General features: G+C 53.1%; 1 protein-coding gene and 1 long non-coding RNA gene across 2 annotated transcripts; one reads left to right on the top strand and one right to left on the bottom strand.

Annotated features, from left to right (window-relative positions):
• The first annotated feature begins 14,025 nt into the window (after nt 1-14,025).
• ABHD17A (abhydrolase domain containing 17A, depalmitoylase) lies at nt 14,026-22,364 on the top strand. The gene is made up of 5 exons (XM_069589756.1): nt 14,026-14,241; nt 17,678-18,214; nt 19,200-19,394; nt 21,612-21,791; nt 21,888-22,364. Exons 2-5 carry the CDS (start codon nt 17,883-17,885, stop codon nt 22,111-22,113), a joined length of 933 nt encoding a protein of 310 aa, XP_069445857.1. The 5' UTR covers nt 14,026-14,241; nt 17,678-17,882; the 3' UTR covers nt 22,114-22,364.
• On the bottom strand, nt 22,345-23,116 carry LOC138440361 (uncharacterized). Its single transcript, XR_011257006.1, has 2 exons — nt 22,692-23,116; nt 22,345-22,513 (listed from the first exon to the last, which is right to left on the bottom strand). It is a non-coding gene; the product is annotated as an uncharacterized lncRNA (long non-coding RNA).
• Between the last annotated feature and the right edge of the window lie 300 nt (nt 23,117-23,416).

Here is a 23,416-nt window from a genome sequence, read left to right as displayed (position 1 = left end):
ACCAAGGTAAATGCCAAATGGTCAGACAGCATTAATCAGGGTGGCCCCCAGTGTCTGCTTCTCCTCCTCTTCCTCCCAGTTTCATGTGTATTTAGATGTAGGCAGCATCCCAAAGTCACTGCAGACACTGACTGGAGCCATGAAAGTAGAAGACACTTGCTTCTTGGAAGGAAAGCATTGACAAACCTAGACCGCGTATTAAAAAGCAGACATCACTTTGCTGACAAAGGTCTGTATAGTCAAAGCCATGGCTTATCCGGTAGTCATGATAGATGTGAGACTTGGACCAAAAAGAAGGCTGAGTGCCAAAGAATTGATTCTTTGGAACTGTGGTACCGGAGAAGACACTTGAGAGTCCTTTGGACAGCAAGGAGATCAAAGCAGTCAATCCTAAAGGAAATCAACCCTGATTATTCACTGGACGGACTGATGCTAAAACTGAAGCTCCGATACTTTGGCCACCTTATGCAAAGAAGTGACTCATTGGAAAAGACCCTGATGCTAGAAAAGATTGAGGGCAGGAGGAGAAGGGGGTGACAGAGGATGAGTTGGTTAGATGGCATCACTGACTCAGTGGAAATAAATTTGAGCAAACTCTGGGAGATAGTGAAGGAGAGGGAAACCTGGTGTGCTGCAGTCCGTGGAATTGCAGAGAGTGGGACGAAACTGAGTGACTGAACAACAACAAAAACAATTTGTTAATCCCAAACCCCTAATTTATCCTTCCCCACACCGTTTTCCACTTGGTAACCATAAGTTTGTTTTCTGCATTAATTTTGACTTTTGTAATGTTTCTTGTTGCTCAACTACATTGCTAACCATGGTACTTTTTTTTTTGGCCATGCCACAAGACATGCAGGATCTTAGTTCCCCAACCAAAAACTGAACCCTTGGCCCTTGCATTGGAAGCTCAGAGTCTTAACCACTGGACCACCATGGGAGTCCCTTATTTTTATTTTTAAATATATTGAAATAAAATTGTATTTACCTCTACAATGGAGTTTTTGTGACGTGACTCAAGTCCACCTCTGCAGAGAAGGATCCAGGCAAGTGAGCCCAGGGGATGTGCTGTGGTTCTTGGGCCTCCACCTGCTGGGCTCATGACTGGTCGGACAGGGAAGGGCCTGGCTCCTCTGGACTTACAGTTAAAAAACTGAAAAATTACTTAGCTACAATGATTAAGTTTTGTAACGTGTGTATTGAGATATAATCTCAGGGCCAATACTTCATTCATTTAAATTGTACAGATCAGTGGTTTTCACAAGCTTGTTCAACAGGCATCACAATCTATTTCAGAGATTTTTATCTCCCAGAAAGGAAACGCGCCCCTCTTCATTAGTCATCATTCTTTCCTGGACCCTGGACATAGAGCATGGAGTGGACCACAGACTAGGTCCCTGCTCCAGGAGCACTCATGAGCAGTGGAAGGAGACAAGTAATAACCAAGTCAGATAAAATAAAGATGAGGTTGGGACTTACCTGCTGGCCCAGCATTAAGGGGAACCTGGATTTGATCCCTGGTCAGAGAACTAGATCCCACGTGCTGCAACTCAGTATCTGGCATGCCACATCAGAGAGGCCAAGTACCACAATGAACACTCAGGGCAGCTAAATACGTAAATAAGTCCGGTCATTTCCAAGACTCACAGGAAGTGCTCTACAGAAAACCGAAGGTAGGTGCTGCTCTTACCAAAGGCTCAGCCTCTGTACACTGGTGCCCAGTCAAACCCTGGAGACAGAGCCTGGGTGGAGTAGAGCTGCTCCATCAGTGTCTGACTCTGCAACACCACGGACTGAAGCCCACCAGACTCCTCTAGCCATGGGATTCTCCAGGCAAGAATACTGGCAGCGGTTGCCATGCCCTTCTCCAAGGGATCTTCTCGACACAGAGATGGAATCCACATCTCCTGCATCGGCAGGCGGGTTCTTTACCAGTAGCTCCACCTGAGTCAGGAGATCCCCTGGAAAAGGAAACAAATGGCATTCCACTCTAGTATCCTTGCTTGGGAAATCCCATGAACAGAGGAGACTGGCAGACTACAGTCCATGGGGCCACAAAGAGTCAGACATGACTTAGTGACTGAGCACTTGGCTCTGCACATTGAAACCTGGAAGATTCCCTGGGGTTTGAGTTTGGGGAAAATCGGGGCAGGGGGAGGAGATAAGTCAGGGAGCCAGACAGCTTAGCTACTTTGGACAACCATTTGGCAGTGTGGATCAGATCTATACTCATGGGCCTTCCTCAGTGGCTCAGTTGGTAAAGAATCCGCAATCCCTGGTCTGGGAAGATTCCACGTGCCGTGGAGCAACTAAGCCCGTCCATCACAACTACTGAGACCACATGCTATGACTGCTGAAGCCAACTTGCCCTGGAACCTGGGCTCCACAACCAGAGAAGCCACTACAGTGAGACGCCCGCACACCGCAACTAGAGTAGCTCCCGCTCACTGCAGCTAGAGAAAGCCCAAACAGAGCAACGAAGACCCAGCACAGCCAAAAATTAGCTAACTAATTAATTTAATTATCTTAAAGAATACGACTGCTTATATACAGGAAAAGACTCATAGGAACTATGCTCATAATAGCTCCAAAGTGGAAACAACCCAAGTGTCCATTTTTGGACAAGAAATGGTGGTATGTGGGACTTCCCTGGTGGTCCAGCGCTTAAGGCTCTTCACACAAAATTCAGGGACCTAGGTTCAATCCCTGGTTAAGGAACTACGATCCTGGATGCTCCAACTAAAAAAGATTCTGCATGCCACAGCGAAGACTCTGAGAGCCACAATTAAGACCTGGTCAGCAAAAAAAAAAAAAGAAGTGGTAATGTAATAAACAAGGTCCTACTGTATAGCACATAGAACTATATTCAATATCCTATGATAAACTACAATGAAAAGAATATATATATACGTATATTAAAAAGAGTGTAGGGATGTTCAAGGAGGTCCAGTGGTTAAGACTGTATGCTTCCAGTGCAGGGGGCACAGATCTGATCCCTGTTGGGAAAACTAAGATTCCACATGCCACACAGTGACCAAAAAAAGAAAAAGGGAAAAATGTATATGTAGGCATAACTGAATCACTTTGCTGTACAGCAGTAATTAATACAACATTGCAAATCAAGTATATTTCAAACAATCACAATTCTCAGGTCATTGTATCAGAAGAACAAGAATGCATGTGAATTCTTGTAACCTGTATTTTGACTTAGGTTTATACAGTGCATTGAGAAAGACTTCTTTAGATAATTTGTGAACTTAATACACGTAAATTAGTAAAACTGAATGGTTTTTAACATGTTAAAAAAAACAAACAGTGATATGTTTACACAATGGAATATTATGCAGCAAGGAAAAAGGTATCTGCCTGCTGCATGCAACCTGTTCTGCATCCCAGGGACACAGCATGGAATGGATGAATCTGGCTGGGAGAGAACAAACTGTAGGACTTCACTTAGGGAGAGTACAAAATTGTACCAAACTCATCAGTGGTGATGAAAGTCAACCACTGGTGACCTCTGGGAGGGGAGAAACTAGGACAGGGCAAGAGGGAGCTCCTGGGGAGAGGAGGGCCGAGGATGAGGCTGGCAGTGGGTCACAGGGAGCTTGTATATATTTGTGTGCTATTTTTAAGGACTATTTCTTTCTTTCCTTTTTTTTTTTTTTTTGGCCATGTAGCGTGCTGGTTAGTTCCCCAACCAGGGATCAAACCTGTGTCCTCTGCAGTGGAATCTTGGAGTCCTAACCACTGGACCTCCAGAGAATTCCCAGTATATCTTTGAAAGAAAAAAAACATAATTTCTGGGTGTGTCCATGCAGGGGTTCCCGGATGAGGCAGTCCTTTGAATTGATGGGCTCCCTAAAGCAGATGGCCTTAAGTGGGCATCAACCCACATGTTGTTGACCTGAATGCAAAGCTAAGGAAAGTGGAATCTGTCCCCTCTGCTGGATGGCTGGCAGGACCACCCATCACTTCCTGTCCTTGGTCTTACAGCATCAGCTCCCCTGGGTGTCCAGTTCGCAGGTCCAAATGGAGGGAATTCTCAGTATCCATCATCCTGATTATACATCTCTTTCTGGGCAGCAGTGTATCTACATTTATATCCTCATCTATCTTATTGGCTCTGTTTCTCTGGAGAACCCTCATCCCAGCTCCCAGGCTGGTTCTCCTGCACCGTTTTGCTCTGAAACCCAACTATTGAGACGGGATAGCCAAGCAGGGGGTGCTGGGTCTGGCTGTGTCCAAAGAGAGAGTGGGGCTGGGTTCCTGGGAGGGGTCTTCCTCAGAAAAGTCCCATGCATGCTCCCCACCCCACTCCCCAACCACAATCAGCTGGGTAAGCAGCGCTATTTTCAGATGCATCCCCCCCACTTCCTTCCTTGACTCTTAGAAGCCCACTTCCTGACTGGGTCTCATTCTCTCCCACTTGGGGTGGTGCACCAAAAAACGTGTCCATGAGGGTGTTTCTCCACCAACTCCTAGACCCTGACCATGTGGGGTCCCTTCCCCAAACCACGATGGGGCCACACAACATAGAGATTCCAGCACAGACTATAAGTGCCAATGCCCTTGGTCAAATCCTAAGAATTTCAAGACACAAGCAAATCCCTCCTGAGCTGGGGACACCAGATGACTGCAGGAGTCTCAGGCCAGGATGCTGGCACTGCCCTAACCATCTGCAGCCCTCTCCCTACCTCTTGGTTTCATCATGTTGTATTTAATTGTGGTAAAATACACATTCATAAATTTGCCATCTTAACCATATTTTAAGTGCATAGCTCAATGGCGCTAAGTACATTCATATTGTCCTGCAACCATCTCCAGAACTTTCTTATCTTCCCAAACTGAAGCTCTGCCCACATGAAACACTGACTCCCCCTCCCCTCCCCCAGCCTCTGGCCCCACCATCCACTTCCTGCCTCTGTGGATCTGACTCCTCTAGGGACCTCCTGTGAGTGGAATCAGACAGTGTGTGTCCTTCCGTGTCTGGCTTCTCTCACTGAGCATCACGTCCTCAAGGTTCAGCCAAGGTGTAAATGTCAGAGTCTCCTACCATATTCCACTGTGTGGATGGACCACATTTTTTCATCCATCAAGCCACTCATGCAGCTCCTATCTTTGTCTGTTAAAAATCATGCTGCTGTGAACACTCTTCTACAGTATCTGAGTCCTGGCTTTCAATTCTTTCAGGTCTGAACTTGAGAAACACAAGCATGAATTATTTTTTGGCCTCACTGCATGTCATGTAGGATCTTAGTTTCCCAACCAGGGATTGAATCCGTGTTCACTGCATTAGGCATATAGTTTTTATTTTAGCTTTTCACCAATCCTAACAGTGAAACACTCCCTTGGCCGAGCAAAACCAATGCAAACTCAGAAGACACATCAAAGCATGAGGAAGAGAAACAAAAAAAATCTCCCGTAACCTCCTCTGCCAGCATCCTCCCCGTTCCCAGGGTGGCGTGTTTTTCTCCAAGTGGCACCTGGGGTTGCGTTGTTTCTTGGAGGAAGCAGCGTGAATCTTCTCCTTAGAATCCTCTGCTTCCAGGAAACCTCCCTGTAATCCCCACCTACAAGTGGAAAATGCCCCAGGTACTGTTTTAGTCCTGCCCATAGAGGACAATCCTAAAGGGTTGATATCCTTCCAACTTTGAAAATTCATTGGAAGGACTGATGCTGAAGCTGAAGCTGCAATACTTTGGCCACCTGATGTGAGGTGCCAACTCATTGGAAAAGACCCTGATGCTGGGAAAGATTGAAGGCAGGAGGAAAAGGGGGCGAGATGGTTGGATGGCATTATCGGCTCAATGGACATGAGTTTGAGCAAACTCTGGGAGACAGTGAAAGACAGGGGAGACTGGCATGCTGCAGTCCATGGGGTTTCGGACATGACTTAGCAACTGAATAACAACACATCGGAAACAACCTACTTGTCCAGCAGGAGGGGACTGAATACACAGCAGGGGGGCCAGCCCTGGGGTTGAATGATAGGATTGCAAGATGGGCCGAGGGGGAAGAAGTGACCATCTGGGCAGTATTGCTAAAAGCTGCTGTGTGTATCACTAATAATAATAGGGAATAATGACTTAAAAAAAAATAGGGACTTCCTTGGGGGGGGGTCCAGTGGTTAGGACTCTACGCTTGCACTGCAGGGGAGAGGTGGGTTTGATTTCTGGTTGAGGAACTAAGATCCTGCATGCTGAGGGAAGCAGCCAAAACATAAAAAAATAAAATAATAAACGGGACAGTCTCTTTACACCTGCTCATAGGTGGACGCAGATGCCAGGGTTTCTCAACCCTGAATCAGTTGCAGCTTAGAATAGTGGCCGCCTTGAGAGATGGGGTCATGTTTCCTGGGGAACGAGATGGGGGCAGAGATGTTTTCTGCACAACCGTATTGACCCTTTGAATTCTGAACCATATAAATATTATTTCCCATAAAAATATAAGTCAAAGTAAAGCTGTTAAAAGAAAAAAAAAAAAAAAAGACCAGCGACTTTGCAATGGTTGGCATACCTCAGTGTGCTTAGTTGTTCCGTCGTGTCTGACTCTTTGTCACCTCATGGACTGTAGCCGTCCAGGCTCCTTGGTCCATGGGGATTCTCCACGCAAGAAAACTTTTTTTCATCATGCGTCGACCGTAATCATTTTTTTAAGAAAATCTTTTGGCTGAACCACATAGCATGTAGGATCTTAGTTCCCAGACCTGGATTTGAACCTGTGTCCCCTGCATTGGAAGCATAGAGTCTTAACCACTGGATGACCAGGGAAGTCCCCAAACGTAATCTTTTTATTTAATTTCCTCTCTTCTCTCTGAGGATATTTTTCTGTTTTCACTATTGTAAATAATGCAAGGATGAATATCTATGGACAGAACTTGCAGTGTTCATCGGATGATTAACTTTGCTTCTTAAAAGAACTCCTTTCCTCCCTCCCACCTCCCCTCTCTAAGCATTTACTGAGCACCAACTGAATGCTGAGCCCCAAACTGGGCACCAGAGATACACAAGAGACCAAAAAGACACCAGTGCAGATGCTTTTTGTCTTGGAGTTCAGCGGCTAGACTGAAACTTCTAGAACTTTCCAAGTGACAGACTTGTTCTCCACCTGTGCCTTCCACAATGGGAGCCCCCAGCGCCACATGGCTCTTGAGCACTTGAAAGGAGCCCACTGCAACTGAAGAAGTCCAATTTAAATTGTATTTACTTTTCATCCATTTATTTAAGTTTAAATAGCAGCTCAGAGCTGATGGCCTGCATATTGGATAGTGTGTGTGCCGTTGCTTCAGTCATGTCTGACTCCTTGCGACCCTAAAGACTATAGACCTCCAGGCTCTTCTGTCCATGGGATTCTCCAGGGAAGAATACTGGAGTGGGTTGCCATTTCCTTCTTCAGTGGATCTTTCCAACCCAGGGATTGAACCTGTGGTTCTTACGTCTCCTGCATTGGCAAGCGGATTCTTTACCACTATCGCCACCTGGGAAGCTCCTATTGAATAGCACCTGACTGGAGCATGGATCGATCGCAGAGACAGACATCAGTCAGCACTGGCTTGAAGCAAGGTCTTAGTTCCCTGCCCAGGAACTGAATCTGGGTAGCCTGGATGAAAATCAGAAATCCTGGCCACTACTAGTCCACCAGGGGCCTCAGGCTTAAATCAGAGTTCCTCCTGGCTGTTTATCCCATTGAAAAATGCATTTCTCAAGGAGGCCAAAATCTGTAGAAATACTACAAAGCTTATTATTAGAGACACAACACAATAAGCTGGAGAGCACACAGAGAAACAATTTGTTTAGGTGAAGGACTTCCCTGTAGTTCAGTGGCTAAGCCTCTGGGCTCCCAATGCAAGGGGCCTGGGTGCAATCCCTGGTTAGGGAACTAGATCCCACATGCTGCAACTAAGATTCTGGCACAGCCAAATAAATGAATAAATATTTTTAAAGAGTTTCCAAAGATTAAAAAAAAAAAGACTGAAGCAAGGTGGAGATCCCCCTACACCCGGAAAAGGGTATGAGCATCTTCCCTAGTAAGGCAGAGTGCAGTGAAGAGACAATTAAATCATTTACATACGGTAGTTCTTCAGGGTCTGTGTTTACCTTTGACCAATTACCTGGTTTATTTTTCCACACCTCACCCACCCTAGGACCCTCCCCAACATGGCACAATTTTTTTCCAAGATGGATTCCAGCCTAGAGGCCTACGGGGAGGCTTGAGATCCCCTATTACGGGGTGGCAGCCCTTCCTCTTTGACACCCAAGGAGCTTTTCTGTACATGTGCAGTGTCTCCTTTGTCCCCAAGATGGAAAACATGTAACCTCTTGATCTTTTACTCAAACAGGATTGCTTTTAAGACCATTGATTCCTGAGACTTCCCTGGTGGTCCAATGGTTAAGATTCTACACTCCCAATGCAGGGGTCCTGGGTTCAATCCCTGGTCCAGGAACTTGATCCAACATGCCACAACTAAGAGATCCCACATGCTGCAACTAAGAGCTGGAGTAACCAAATAAATAAATAAATATTTAAGAGATAAAAAAAGACAACACTGGACAGCCACATCTAAGATAATGAAATAAGGTTACTCTTTAATTCCATACACAAAAATAAGCTCAAAATAGATTGAAGACCTACATGTGAGACCAGACATTTCAAAACTCCTAGAGGAAAACAGGCAGAACACTTTCTGACATAAACCACAGCAACATCTTTTTTGATCCATCTCTCAGAACAATGGAAATAAAACCAAAAATAAACAAATGGGACCTACGTAAACTCAAAAGCTTTTGCACAGCCAAGGAAACAATAAACAAAATGAAAAGGCAACCCACAGATTAGGAGAAAATATTTGCAAATGATGTGACCAATAAGGAATTAGTCTCCAAAATTTACCAACAGCTTATGACACTTAACAGCATCAAAACAAACAACCCACTCAAAAAATGGGCAGAGGACCTGAATACACATTTCTCCAAAGAGAATATACAGATGGCCAACAGGCACATGAAAAGATGTTCAACATTGCTAATTATTAGAGATAGCAAATCAAAACTCCAATGGGATATCATTTTACACTGGTTAGAATGGCCAGCATAGCGGGTGTGGCTCCCCTCCCTTCCTCCCAGTCCCACGGTTTTCATTTCAGGATCTCAGGGACAACCTTGGAGCCTCTTGTTCTGAATCACTAGGAAATTCATGCAGAGTCTGTAGGGAGTTTATAAATAAGCGCCACCCCCCCAAAAAAAAGAATGGCTAGCATAAAAAAAAAACACACACAAACACAAATACTGGAGAGGATGTGGAGAGAAAGGAGCCCCCCTACACTGTTGGTGGGAATGTAATCTGATAGAGCCACTATGGAGAACAGTGCGGATGTTCCTTAAAAAGCTAAAAATAGAGCTATCACATGACCCTGAAATCCCATTCCTAGGCCTATATCTGGACAAAAACATGATCTGAAAGGATACATGTACCCCTATGTTCACTGCAACACTGTTTAAAATAGCCAGGACATAGGAGCAACCAAAATGTCCATCAACGGAGGAATGGATAAAGATGTGGTACATATATACAATGGAATATTACTCAGCCATTAAAAAGAATGAAATAATGTCATTTGCAGCAACAAAGATGGACTTAGAGAGTGTCGTATGAGTGAAGTAAGACAGAAGGAGAAACATTGTATGACATCCCTTATATGCGGGATCTCAAAAGCAATGGTACAAATGAACTCACAAAACAGAAAGAGACTCCCAGACTTAGAAAAGGCACTCATGGTTGCCTGGTGGAGGGGGGTGCATACGTGCTCAGTTGTGTCTGGCTCTTTGCGACACTATGGACTATTATAGCCTACCAGGCTCCTTGCCTGGGATTCTCCAGGCAAGAATACTGGAATGGTTTGTCATGCCCTTCTCCAGTGGATCTTCCTGACCCAGGTATTGAACCCACATCTCTTAGGTCTCCTGCATTGACAGATGGGTTCTTTACCACTGGTACCACCTGGGGGAAAATGGGTATATAACTGTCTATGGCTGAGTCTCTTCACTGTTCACCTGAAACTAACATGACATTGTTAACTGACTACACTCCAATACAAAATAATATTTTAAAGTTTGGGGAAAAAAAAGACAAGATCATTAATTCCTGTGGTCACATTATTTTCCCAACAGGCTGAGGTCTGTGCCAGTGGCAACCAAAAGTTTCTAGAGCCTCCCTCCATCCTCCTGAAAGCCTTCCTCTTGGCTGGGAGTTATCCTCCTCCCATGTATCTATTGACTCCTCAGAAAGCATGGGGGACAACTGGGGACATAGTGGACAAGAGTCCGGCTCCCTGCCCTGGGGGGAGCTTGGAGCTCATGGAATATGGGGAGGATAGATGACAAACAAACAAACAACTCAGTAAAATGATGGCAAGTTTTATATTAGAAAAATAAATAGGGTGTGGTAGGGACTTTGGCCCAGGGAGGTCAGCGAGGGCTTCCTAAGGAGGTGATATTTGTGCAGGTGCCTGAGGAGGAGAAGGAGCCAGTCATGTGTCTATCTGGAGGCATTCTAGGCAGGAGACATTGCTTGTCCAAAAGCCCTGTGGTAGGGACAAATTTGGATCATAGAAAAAGCAAAATAATTCCAGAAAAAATCTACTTCTGCTTCATTGACTATGCTATAGCTTTTGACTGTGTGGATCAAAAAAACTGTGGAAAATTCTTAAAGAGATGGGACTAGCAGATCACCTTACCTGCCTCCTGAGAAACTTGCATGCCAGTCACGAAGCAACAGTTAGAATTGGACAGGGAACAATGGACTTGTTCCAAATTAGGAAAGGACTACATCAAGGCTGTATATTGTCATCCTGCTTATTTAACTTATATGCAGAGTACATCATTCAAGATGCTGGGCTGGATGAAGCACAGCTGGAATCAAGGGACAGCACCCTAGAGCACACAGCTGAGGGAGGGGGCAGCTAGGTCCCAGGCAGGGGATCAGAGAGAACCAGCTGGAACCCACCTTTGGACAGTGTCCAGTCCTGATCCTGAGTTATCCCAGTAGCTGACCCCGGGGAATGGGGCCTTGGGGGAGGACTCTCCTCTTTTACCTTCATTAAGAGGCTCTTTAGTTCCTCTTCACTTTCTGCCATAAGGGTGGTGTTATCTGCATATCTGAGGTTATCGATATTTCTCCTGGCAATCTTGATTCCAGCTTGTGCTTCATCCAGTTTTAAGAAAAGACTGACTTAAAACCAACTTTCAAAAAACTGAGATCATGGCATCCGGTCCCATCATTTCATAGCAAATAGATGGGGGAAATCATGGAAATAGTGACAGATTTTATTTTCTTGGGCTCCAAGATCACTGTGGACAGTGACTGCAGCCATGAAATTAAAAGACACTTGTTTCTTGGAAGAAAAGCTATGACAAACCTAGACAGCATATTAAAAAGCAGAGACATTATTTTGCCAAAAAAGGTCTGTGTAGTGAAAGCTATGGTTTTTCCAGTAGTTGTGTATGGATGTGAGAGCTGGCCATAAAGAAGGCTGAGCACCGAAGAACTGACGCTTTCAAACTGCGGTGTTGGAGAAGACTCTTCAGTGTCCCTTGGACTGAAAGAAGATCAAACCAGTCAATCCTAAAGGAAATCAATCCTAGATATTCACTGGAAGGCCTGATGCTGAAGCTGAAGCTCCAATACTTTGGTCACCTGATGCAAAGAAGTGACTTATTGGAAAAGACCCTGATGCTGGGAAAGATTGAAGGCAGGAGGAGAAGGGGATGACAGAGGACGGGATGGTTGTATGGCATCACTGACTTGATGGACATGAGTTTGAGCAAGCTCCGGGAGATGGTGAAGGACAGGGAAGACTGGAGTGCTGCAGTCCATGGGGTCGCAAAAAGTTGGACACAGTGGAGTGACTGAACAACTAGGGACAAACTTCTCAAGGGTAGCTTGGCTGGGGCAGAGAGAGCAAGGGCAAAGAGGTGGGGAAAATGGGCCAGTAGGTGCTGGGCAACACCAAGCAGGTGCTTTGGGAAGGGAAGGTATTGGGACTGACCTTCCAAATTTGTCCCTACCTCAGAGACCTTGGGGAATTCACAGCAGTGCCTTCATCTTTTCTGGGTGCCTTCTGGTGGGTGGGGGAACTCCGTAGGGGTGGGGCAGGCCCCATTTGGGTGGGGACTAAGCCTATCCCCTCCTCCTGGCCACCCCCTCACACACACAGATGTTCCCTTTGGGGCATTTCAGTCCTGGAGAAGCTGGGCTTTCAGGTGTTGCAGCAGCTCTGGCCCTTTCTAGCCCAGGGGAGGAGGGGAAGATGGGGCCAGAGGGTGGGGGAGTGTGGAGGAAGGCTGTGGACAGGCCTCTTCCTGTTCTGGCACAAGGAAATGGAAGGAGCCTGGCTTAGGTGTGACATTTGGAGCTCAGGAGGACAGCTGATGCCGGGAGCCTTGAGGGGACTGCAGAGGCAGGGGCGTCTCCAGGCACCCAGGGACAGCCCCCTGGAGCAAACAACTGAGGGAGAGTCAGCTAGGGCCTGAGCAGGGGGTCAGAGGGAACCAGCTGGAAACCACCTCTGGAGAGTGTCCAATCCTGAGCCTGAGTCCTCTCCCGGCAGCTGACCCCAGGGAATGGGGCCTTGGGGAAGGCCTGGCCAGGGAGGCTTATCTCTGCATATGAAGCTGAAAGTTAGATTCTCTGGGGGAGCTGGGGCTGCCTGCAGCGGGTGGGGCGGATGTTGAGCTGCGATAGGCTGGCCTGCCCAAGGCCGAGGCTGTCCCACTAACTCACTGTCCCACTTTGGCTAGGCACTGTCAGCCTCTGCAGTTTTACTGTCTTCCTCCCAATCACTCCTCAGAAAGGCCTGCCCTGACCGCCCGGGTCACCTTTAGCCACACTGCCACTTTGTTTCCAAGCCTCATTCTTGTCCATCTGCTTTGCCTTCAGCTGTGTCACCAGCCGCCGCCTCCCTGCCCGCAGGGTGAGCTGAGTGGGAGAGAATCGGAAACCCTAATATTTTAATACTCAATGAAAACGCCTAACGTGCTTGTGTGCTCAGTCGCGTAGGACTCTGCCACCGCATGGACTGTAGCGCCAGGCTCTTCCGTCCATGGGATTCTCTAGGCCAGAATACTGCATCGGGTTGCTATTTCCTCCTTTATGGGAATCTTCCAGACTCAGGAATCAAACCTACATTGCAGGCGGATTCTTTACCACTGAGCCACCAGGGAACCGGTGGTGGGGGTGGGGGTGGTTGGTTGGGGGTTGGGGGGCGTGGGGAGGGGAGCCTAAAGTGATGCAAAAGGACCCATGATGAACAACACATAAAGATTTGAAATTAAGGCTGAATCATCCCAGCCAGGGGCCTGCTGCTGCTGCTGCTGCTGCTAAGTCACTTCAGTCGTGTCCGACTCTGTGCGATCCCATAGATAGCAGCCCACCAGGCTTCCCCGTTCCTGGGATTCTCCAGGCAAGAGTACTGGAGTGGGGTGCCATTGCTTTCTCCAATGCATGAAGGTGAAAAGTGAAAGTGAACTCACTTGGTCCCAAAACTTTGTTTTTTCAGTGGTGCATTAAAATAGTTCTTATGTTGACCACTAAGGTTTTGTTCTGTGCTAAATCGCTTCCGACTCTGTGCGACCCTATGGACTGCAGCACGCCAGACTCCTCCGTCCATGGGTCCTCCAGGTAAGAATACTGGAGTGGGTTGCCATGCATTCCTCCAGGGGATCTTTCAGACCCCAGGGATCGAACTCTAGTCTCTTACATCTCCTGCATTGGCAGGCAGGTTCTTCACCACTAGCTCCACCTGGGAAGCCCTACTGAGTTTTTTGGCACCCTGTAAATTTTGATGCCAGAAGAGTTCCTCACTAGAGTCCTAGCCCTGGAATGAGAGAAAGATTAAGCGAACGGTTGAGTCTCCACTCCCAGAAACCTTGATTGGAACCTGAAGCTCGGCCCCTGCCCACCCAATCGCCCCGCCCACCACAAATTCCACGCCCACCACGAAAGTTAACCCCGCCCCCGGACGCTAGCCGCGCCCCCTCCCGGTCCTGGCCCCCGGCTCCTCCGGCTCCCCACGCACACCTGCACGTCACTTCCGGGGCGGCCGCGGGAGTGAGGCTCACTTCCTCCCGCGGGGGAGCGGCGGCGGTGGCGGCGCAGGAGACCGGTCCGGGGCGCCGAGGGATTGACGGGCGGGCGGCGGGGAGCCATGGAGCGCGGCCCCGGGGCCGGGGGGCGCAGGCCGCGGCGGTGAGTGTGAAGCAGGGGCTGGCGTGGCGGCTCTGAGTGCCTCCCGCTGTCTCTGCCTCCCGCGGCCGTTTGGAGAGCCGGGCCGGGCCGCGAGGCTGGGGCAATCCGGCCGGACGTCCCTGAGACCCCGCACTCCCGGGGCGGCCGCGGTCCCGGGTGGAGGACCACTGATCAGGGCCCGGGACCAAGGAACAGCGCCTCCGACTCTGGCAGAGCTCCGTCCGCAGTCCATTCAGTCCTCCGACGTGGGATATGCGCTCACCCTCCCGGAGACGCGGCCCCGCCTTCGTGGAGTGCGCTGTCCGAGCAGCGGACTCTGACCCCCGGCCCCGAACAGATGCCCCAGCCTGACACCCTCTCCCGCCACAGCAGCCGGAGCCGAGCCTTGCTTCCTAAACGTTTCCAAGACACCTTTGCCCTTTCGCGGGCGTCCTGCGTCCGGCTTGGACACCTGGGCAGGCTTCCCAGCCTCTGTTCCAGTCCCATCTGCAGGCTGCTATCAGGGCACCATCCACAGGCCCTAACCCTTGGGCTCCACCGCAGACCCCCACTCCTTAAGCTCCCCGTTTCCCCCAGGGTGAATTTCCCTCAAATTCTACAGCAGGATTCATGGGCGAGGCCTGACCCAGCTCTCTCCAGGACCCCTCTGCTCACTGTTGCTCCCAGTGTCTGTCTAGTCCAGGACCCCTAGTTCCTGGAACCCTCTATCACCTCTGGGGTTTGACTATCCTCTCCCCGCTGTCCTGGTCGCTGTCACCAGGCACTTTGCAGGCGCCTTTCAGACTGACTGGGAGAGGTGCGGTCACAGTTGTCCATATTTAGGTCGTCTTGGAGAATTGTAACTGCCTGGCTCCTTGTTGATCCTCATGATACCAGCAGCCCACACTGGGCCTGGCAGCGGGGTGCCGGATATGTGCTTGTGGACAGAATCACTGGGCTCTGAGTGCTGGGAGTGCCTGCCCAGTGAGTTGAGGCATCTAGGTGTGCTCTGCAGTTTGAGAGCCGGCACTCTCATTGATATCTGGCACCCTCATTGATATCCGTGTAAGACTGTGGGAGGTCCCAGGTCTGGGAGGGCTGAGAAGAGACTGTACCCGCTCTCTGTCAGGCATGGCAGACTGTAGAGACCCCCTTTCCCCCGGGTCCTTTGTCTGTTCATTCAGCCATTGTTGATTGAGTGAGAACTGGTGGTGGTCCTGCCCTCATGGAGTTTCTCTTTGGTTGAAGGTGGAGGAGGGGCGGTGAAAGCGGAATTTATACATACAAGCTGTGGAGTCAGATCTGGAGCCTAGAGCCTCTGGGGAAGGGGCTAATCTGTTTGGAAGGGCGCTGGGAGATGTGAAGGGTGGATGGGACAAGGAGCCCAGGCTGTGCAATTAGGGGAACTGATGGGGCTGCAACTCTGAGGCAGGAGAGGACAGTATGGTTCATCTGGGGAAAGTGGGTTAGTGATGAGCAAGGGAGGTTGGAGAGGTCGGCCACAGCAGACAGTGGTGAGGGATTTGATCTCCATCATAAAAATAGTGGGACCCCTGGAACAGCCCAGTGGCTGGTAGATTTGTGTTGTGAAAAGATCTTTTGGCTGGAGAGGGCAGAACGGCATGGAACAGGGTGGCGGTGGTCAACGGTAGGGGAGAACCAGCGAAGAAGAAGACTGTGTCCCAGGGAGAGAGGCAGTCAGCAAGCCCTGTGATGGGCCGGTCTTGAGGGTGCAGGGAGGTGCCAAGGATGGCATCCTTGTTTCTGGCTTGGTCAGCGGGCCCTTGTCCATCTTGGGGTGCCTGTTCATCCTCAGGTCTCCAGGGGCCTCCTACCTGCCCACTGGCTCTCAGCCAGGCCTCCCTCTCAAAACCAGCCTCGCCTTGCTGCCCAAACTCTAGACCTGCCATGCCATCAAGCACCAATGGAATGTCAACCTGCTGGGGCCTGGACCTCTCTGAGAATATGTTGGAGCAGCCTCAGTTTGATTGACACTCTGGGGGGGGGTGTGTCCTGGGCACAGTGGGGTGTTGAGCAGCATCCCTGGGTTCCACCCACTCAGTGCCAATAGTAACCCCCCCAAGTCATGACAACCATAGATGTGTCTCCAGTGGTTGGCCCATGTCCCCAGAGGATAAATTTGCCTTTGTCTGAGAACCAATGTGATAGACTCTCCCTTCTGAACATACTTGCACGTAACACAAGTATCCCACCTGGGAGTCTGGGGGGCTCCTGGAGGCCGTCTGTGTCCCTGCCTCCCTCTCCCACACCCCTCCATGTGCCCCTGATCCAAGTGACTGTGAGATGTAGCTTTCTGCGGCCCCTAGTCTCAGATCACAGGTCTGCAGGGGGCAGGTGTGTTTCTGGGCCTTGGACTGCACCAACCTGCTCTGCATCCATGTGGCCCGGGCCCAGCGATTTTCAAATGCTGTGGCCGGGAAACAGAATAGACTCAGGTGCTCTGCTGCCAACAGTGAGCTGTGAACATGTGTCCCTCCCTCGTTCCAGGCTGTAAGGACAACGTAGTAAGTGAGTAGGTTTTTCTCAGACCTCTGTATTTTCTTCCAGCCTCTCTGTTGGCAGCTCCGTGCATACTGAGTGTAGCTGCTTTAGCAGCTCAGCTGTAGTCTGCCCGAGATCGCGTTCAGGACATTCTGTGCCTGTCCTGAGCCCTGCCTGTCCCATCTCTTTCCCCTCATCTCATTTACTCTCTTTGTGACCTGTGTGGTGTCTGTACTGATGGAAGTGTAAACTGAGGCCCAGAGAGGCTAAGTGACTTCCCCGAGGCCACAGACCCCTAAGTTGGCGGAGCAGGGGAAGGTGCCCCAGGCTCCTGTGGACCCCAACCCCCACTGGGGCCTGGCCCCAAGCACAGGAGAGAGCCATTGTCCCGGCTCCTTGGGCCTTCCCAGCCTGGAGATGTATCCTGCTTTTGTTCCCAGAGCCTTTGTTTGTTGTATTTCCTCTGCCTGGACTCCTGTCTCCGGACATCGCAGGCCCTGGGGGCATGCTCGCGGGTCCCTGTGGTCAGTAGTCGCTCCTTCCTCGGCTGAGCTGTGTCACCTGGGGGTGCCAGATGGGAGGGGGTGGAGAGTCTGGGCCAGCTATGTGGACAGAGGTCTGGGGGTACTGGTCTCCCTGGACCTGGGGCAGGGGCAGTATTGGGGAGAGTTGGGTAGCCAGGGTGCTGATCACCCAGCACAGCCTGCAGGCGGAGGCTGGACTGATGAATGGGGTTAAATGGCAAGAGTCACCTGCAGGCTGAGGAAGTGTGGTAGCAGGCAGGGGGCTGGTTGCGTCCCACCAGGGTCACTTGGGAGGCCTTGGTGCCCCAGGGAGGGCAGGCCAGGCCATGGGGCGGTGGGTGGAGCTGTGGAGATTGGGTGGAGGGGAAAGCCCAGGGCTTGGGATCTGTGGGAGCCCCAGGAGAACCCCACATCATGCTGTCCCCCTACAGGCTTTCCCTCTGTGCCACACGGACACGCGAGGCTGCGAGGCTCCTGAGGGCTCAGCTTGGACCGCGATGGGGCTGTGCCACGGCCTCCTAACGGGGCTTTTGTCTGGGACAGTGGCCGGGGGTCGCCCTGTCCCCTGCCTGTGTCTCCGAGCACCCCCAGCCCTCCCCTGCCGGGTGAGGCCCGCCCCGGCACCCGGCCCCCGCCATGAACGGCCTGTCAGTGACCGAGCTTTGCTGCCTCTTCTGTTGCCCGCCCTGCCCCGGCCGCATTGCCGCTAAGCTCGCCTTCCTGCCTCCGGAGCCCACCTACTCGCTGGTGCCTGAGCCTGAGCCCGGGCCTGGTGGGGCCGGGGCTGCCCCCTCAGGGAACCTGCGGGCCTTGGCTGGCACCCCTGGGCGCTGGAAACTCCATCTGATGGAGCGCGCCGACTTCCAGTACAGCCAGCGCGAGCTGGACACCATCGAGGTCTTCTTGACCAAGAGCAGCCGGGGCAACCGCATCTCCTGCATGTACGTGCGCTGTGTGCCTGGTGCCAGGTGAGCCGCGCAGACACGACCCCTATGGTGGAGGGGCCAGCTGGGATGGGGGCCCCAGACATGCTCTGTTCTCAGCCTCTCATTGTGGCGCATGGAGACCACCAGAGGGCCAGAGCCAGCGAAAGCCCATTTGGGTGGGCGGGTGTCCCGGAGATTCTTCTTGCCAAGGAGCAGCAGATGAGATCTGCCCACGGCCACCGAGAAACTGCTTGGGGTCCTTCCACGTGCAGCCTTTTGGGGGCCCTCTCTGGGAGCCTCCTGCCTTTGGGTCTCAGTATTCACATGCCCTGGGTCAGTTTCCTGGGCCCTGAGTGCCCAGTGAGGCCTCGGCACCCGCTTTCGGGTGGTCGCCCTGAGACCAGGCTGGCAACTGGGGCCAGGTCTGACTCCCTGAGCCCCAGGGTGGCACAGAGGTGGGGCCTTCCAACTGCTTCTGCCAGCAGAGGAGGCCAGGTCCAAAGGGCAGGCTTTTACCTCTTGCCTGGGCTGAGCTGGAGCCCAGTGGTGCTGGAGGAAGAAGATTCTAGGAGCCTGTCAACCAGGATCCAGACTGGTCAGACTGCCTGGAAGGGCCGCGTGGGACCCTGGGCAGAGATTAGGGCCCTGGTCCTTTCCCGTGGAGAGGAAAGAGCCGCCCCGCAGTGAACAGGATGTGGCCCTCCTCCCTTTGGTCGGAGCCCCGCAGTCTCATCCTCCAGGAAGGTTCAGAGCATCAGGGAGATGAGCCACCATCTTTAAGCTCTCAGAGTCTCTCCATCAAGAATGATTCCGGGGGGAGGCAGCTGCCACCCAGGGCCATCGATGTGAAGGTCACTGTGGCTTCTTGGGCTCACACTGGGTGGTCCCCTGGATGATGGGAGCCTGAGGCTTCACTGTCTATTCTGGCCTAAGTCCCACTGAGTAGAACCAATCCTCTGTTCCTTTTATAAGGGCGCCAGCCCCCTCCTTCCATCACCCTCTAACTTGTGCTTCCTCGCCTCACCAGGTACACAGTTCTCTTCTCACACGGCAACGCAGTGGACCTGGGCCAGATGAGCAGCTTCTACATCGGCTTAGGCACACGCATCAACTGCAACATCTTCTCTTACGACTACTCTGGTTACGGCGTGAGCTCCGGCAAACCCTCCGAGAAGAATCTGTACGCTGACATTGACGCTGCCTGGCAGGCCCTGCGCACCAGGTGAGCCCAGGCTGCAAGGGGGGGCAGGGGTGCGCGTCTCCTCCCAGGTGACTGGACCCTGTGGGAAGAAGCCCAGGTGGGGGGCTGCAGGGTGAAGCCTGACCCGAGTTCTGTCTCCTTGGTGTGCAGGGAGGCTGGATGGGGCCCTTCCGCCCTCCTTGGAGTGATCTCCTGGGAGCCACAGTCTGGGAGGGGCAGGGACAGGGCCTGAGGTTCTCTCCATGGGAACTGAGGCTCTGCCTGGAGGGAGGAGTCAGGCAGAGGACTCAGGCCTCTCCTGGGCCTGGTACGTGGTGTGTGAGGGTGGTGTGAAAGGACTCGGAGATCCCCATGCCTAAGGGAGCATTTGAAGGGTGGGGAGGGGCCAGACCTCTTGTTGTGAAGCTTGGCTTCATTCTGGGGAGGGTCTCTGGGCCTGGAGGTGTTGTCAGACAGCTTAGTTCCCAAAACAGCCCCTGTGGGAGGTCAGCTAGCAGAGGCTGGGCCTCCCCAGGCACAGTACCCAGCACAGTTGCTGGCTTGACTCAGACAGGGTCTCTGTGGTCTTGTCTACGCCTCTACCCCTGGAGCCCACTGCCCTTGTCATCCAGGTCCTGGCAGCCTCCTTTCACCCCATGGTTGCTCACTGAAGCCAGGTGGCTCAGTCTCAGAGCCAGCACACACAACCTGTGGCCTGGTGCCCCACGCTGCCCTGGAGGGAGCACCTGACCCCCAGCCTCCCAGAGGCGGTGCCCTCTGCCTGCCCAGGGCAGCCTGACCTCAGCCATGCCTAGCCAGCTGGTGCGACCAGCTCCTGCAGGGCGCATAGCCAGCTTGCCCTGGGGAGGCGGGGCCCTGGTTGCTGTAGTGATGCACCAGGAGTCTTTGATGCAGGCCCTGGGAGCAGGGTCCCCTGGTACCTCTGTGGTACTGGGGACTCATGCTGGGTGGCCTAGTGCAAGTGTTCCACACACAGCTGCCTCAGCCTGTCCCCGCTGGCTGGGGGTTGCTAGCAGAATCATGCCCTGCCGCAGGGTGAGGGTTCTGAGCTCTGTCATCCATCCATCTGACCTGCTGCCAGCATTGACCTCCAGCAACCTTGTCCCTTAGCCCCAACAATTAGGAGGGCTGGAGGCATGGGCCCAAGCAGTGGTGCAGGGTGGGGAAGGGGGCTGGAAAAGCTATGGAATCCAGCACCTGCTGCGTTTGTCTAGGTAGAGACAGCCAGGTGCAGCTGGGAGTCCTGCACGGATCTGGGTGATAGGACCGGGCTGGTGCTCAGCACAGCAGTGCTCCTGGCAAACCAGGGAGCAGACTGGGGTGGAGTGGCCAAGAGGGGTTGGCACAAGGTTGGGTGGCATCCCCAAGGCCTGGAGTTGGGGCAGAGGGCAGGGACAGGTGCTGATGACCCCTGGGGGCCCAGGGGCCCAAGTGCCCTGGCCACTTGGAAGAGGGGCACCCCCTTTGAGATCACAGCTGGGGATGTGTGGAGGGAAGGCCATGGAGACCTCCTATACTGGGAGGGTGGTGAGTGGGTCCTTGAGTGGTCAGGAAAGAACTGCGCTGAGGTGGTGCTCCGGGAGGTCTGTGTGGAGTAGGGGGGAAAGGGGCATAGGACCTGACCACTGTGTAGGAAAGATGCCCAAGGAAGGAGGTAGTGACCACTCATTCCCCTCAGGGCCACTGTCCTGCTCACCCACATTTTACTAAGCACCTGAGGGGCTGCATACTGGCTGAGATAACTGGGCAGGACTGTCTTCATTCCCCAAGGCAAAGGGAGTGGGTGAGGGTGACTGGAAGACACACCCCCTTGCAATGGGACCAGGAAGGGTTGTCAAATTCCGAACTGCATCAGCAGGAAGGCCCCAAGCAGGTTCTGTATGTGGCCCTGGTCTAGTGTGTGTATGGGTCGGGAAGGTCAGGTGACCAGAGAAGCAGAAGAAGCGCCAGGGACCTCCCTCCGGGAACCACAGCGCTGTTAGGGCCTTCACAGGTGTACTGCCCAGGTGTGACCAAGTAGATACTATCGAAACTGAGGGTCTGGGCTGTGGGCAATCAGTTCTCCTCACACCTGGGGATCCTGCCTCCCCTGCTGAGCCAGCCCCCTCGGTGCTGGCAGGTAGGGGAGGGTTCCAGGTCCCTATCATATTTCCTGGAGCCTGCGCAGAGAATGGAGGGCAGGCAGTGGGAGGGGTGTGTGAGTTGCTTCGCTGCTGATCCTGCCCCTACCGCTGCCAGGTACGGCATCAGCCCGGACAGCATAGTTCTGTACGGGCAGAGCATCGGCACGGTGCCCACGGTGGACCTGGCCTCGCGCTACGAGTGCGCCGCTGTGGTGCTGCACTCGCCGCTCACCTCGGGCATGCGTGTCGCCTTCCCCGACACCAAGAAGACCTACTGCTTTGACGCGTTCCCCAAGTGAGCGCGGGGCGGGGCGGGGCGGGGCGGGGACTGGGGGCGGGGCGGGACCTTGGAGGGGCGGGGCGCGGAGGCCTAATATGCCCCGCCCCACAGCATCGAGAAGGTGTCCAAGATCACGTCGCCGGTGCTCATCATCCACGGCACGGAGGACGAGGTGATCGACTTCTCTCACGGGCTGGCCCTCTACGAGCGCTGCCCTAAGGCCGTGGAGCCTCTGTGGGTGGAGGGCGCCGGGCACAACGACATCGAGCTCTACAGCCAGTATCTGGAGCGCCTGCGCCGCTTCATCTCCCAGGAGCTCCCCAGCCAGCGCGCCTAGCCTAGTGGCCGGCCCGAGCCGCGCCGGGACCTCAGCAATAAGGCGGCGCCCGGACCCTGCCCCGGCCCCGGGGGCTGCATGTGAACCCCCGGGCGCCCCACGCCCTAGAGGCAGCCGGCCGGCAGGGGTCGGGACCTGCCCCGGCCCCTGAGCCTTGGACAATGTACGGGTGACGGAGCTATGCGCACCTTTCCTTTTGGAAGCAAAACGAAGGAAAAACGTGAAAACAAATTAAAGATTTAAAATTTTAAGGTTCCTTTTCCTTTCTTGGCTTGTGCGTGCTCTCCATGGGGCTCAGCGAGCCCAAGACGGGGGGACCAGGCTTTGTCCCCAACCCTCCAGGGGAGTTCACAACTGCAGATGCCAGGTCAGAGTTCCGGTCCTTGAAGCTGTCGGTTGCCTAGGTGGTGATGGAGGGGCGACAGCATTCGAATCTAGGACCCTGCGTGCTCTGAGGGCACGCCTGGGGAGGGTGGTTGGCTCCCTATCCGCAAGACAACCCTGGGGGTGGAAGTGGCCGCCGCGGGTTTAGGCTCGGACGTCTTTGGACCCTCAGCGAGACAGGTACCCTTCCGTACCCGTGTGGTAGACATCGCAGGGTTAGGGTTAGCTTCCCCCTGCGCAGAGGACCAAGAAGAGTCTTGCACGCTTGCGTCCAGTGGAGGGCAGTGGTAGGTCCGAGGTTCCGTGCGGCCTCCCCAGGAATGGGGTCACGAGGAACACTCCTGCAGCACACCTCCGGACCTTGGTCTGAGCTCAATACTCCGCGGGGGATGCCCTTAAAGACAGGGACGGCCTAGGTCTTCCGGGACCCTGGCAGAACGTCCGGCTCACCACCGCCCCCCGGAGTGCCCCCTGCGACCTCTAAGGGCGGCGCTCTAGAACTCGGAAGGCTTCAGAGACGGGCGACCTGTCGTCCACGCCGAAGTCGGGCCGCAGCTCCTTGTGCCCGACACCAGGAAGTGGCGAGGCCGGGAGCCACCGCTGCTTCCGCCTCGTCCCCTCGGGGTCCTTGGCCCCTTTAAAGAAGGGGGCGGTGTCTCGGCCTGGGGGGGTGGGTGACGCCGAAGGGGGCGGCCGAGCGGAAGCGGAAGTGGGGTGGCGCGCGCTTGGCTGCGGTGGCGGGCGCGGAGGCCACGGCCTGGCCGGTAAGTGGCGGCGGCCCAGCAGCCGGCCCTGCCCTTGCCGCCGTCCCGGCCGTGGGGCTGCGCCCAGCGGGCTGGCCGACGTCGGCCGGTGTGTGTCAGCGCTTTCTGTGGGTCTCAACAGGGCTTCCGGCCTGGGGTGCTGGGAGAGCCGAGAG

This window comes from Ovis canadensis, chromosome 5 (assembly GCF_042477335.2).
Source record: "Ovis canadensis isolate MfBH-ARS-UI-01 breed Bighorn chromosome 5, ARS-UI_OviCan_v2, whole genome shotgun sequence".
Taxonomy (NCBI): domain Eukaryota; kingdom Metazoa; phylum Chordata; class Mammalia; order Artiodactyla; family Bovidae; genus Ovis; species Ovis canadensis.
This window is presented reverse-complemented; position numbering and strand designations above follow the sequence as displayed.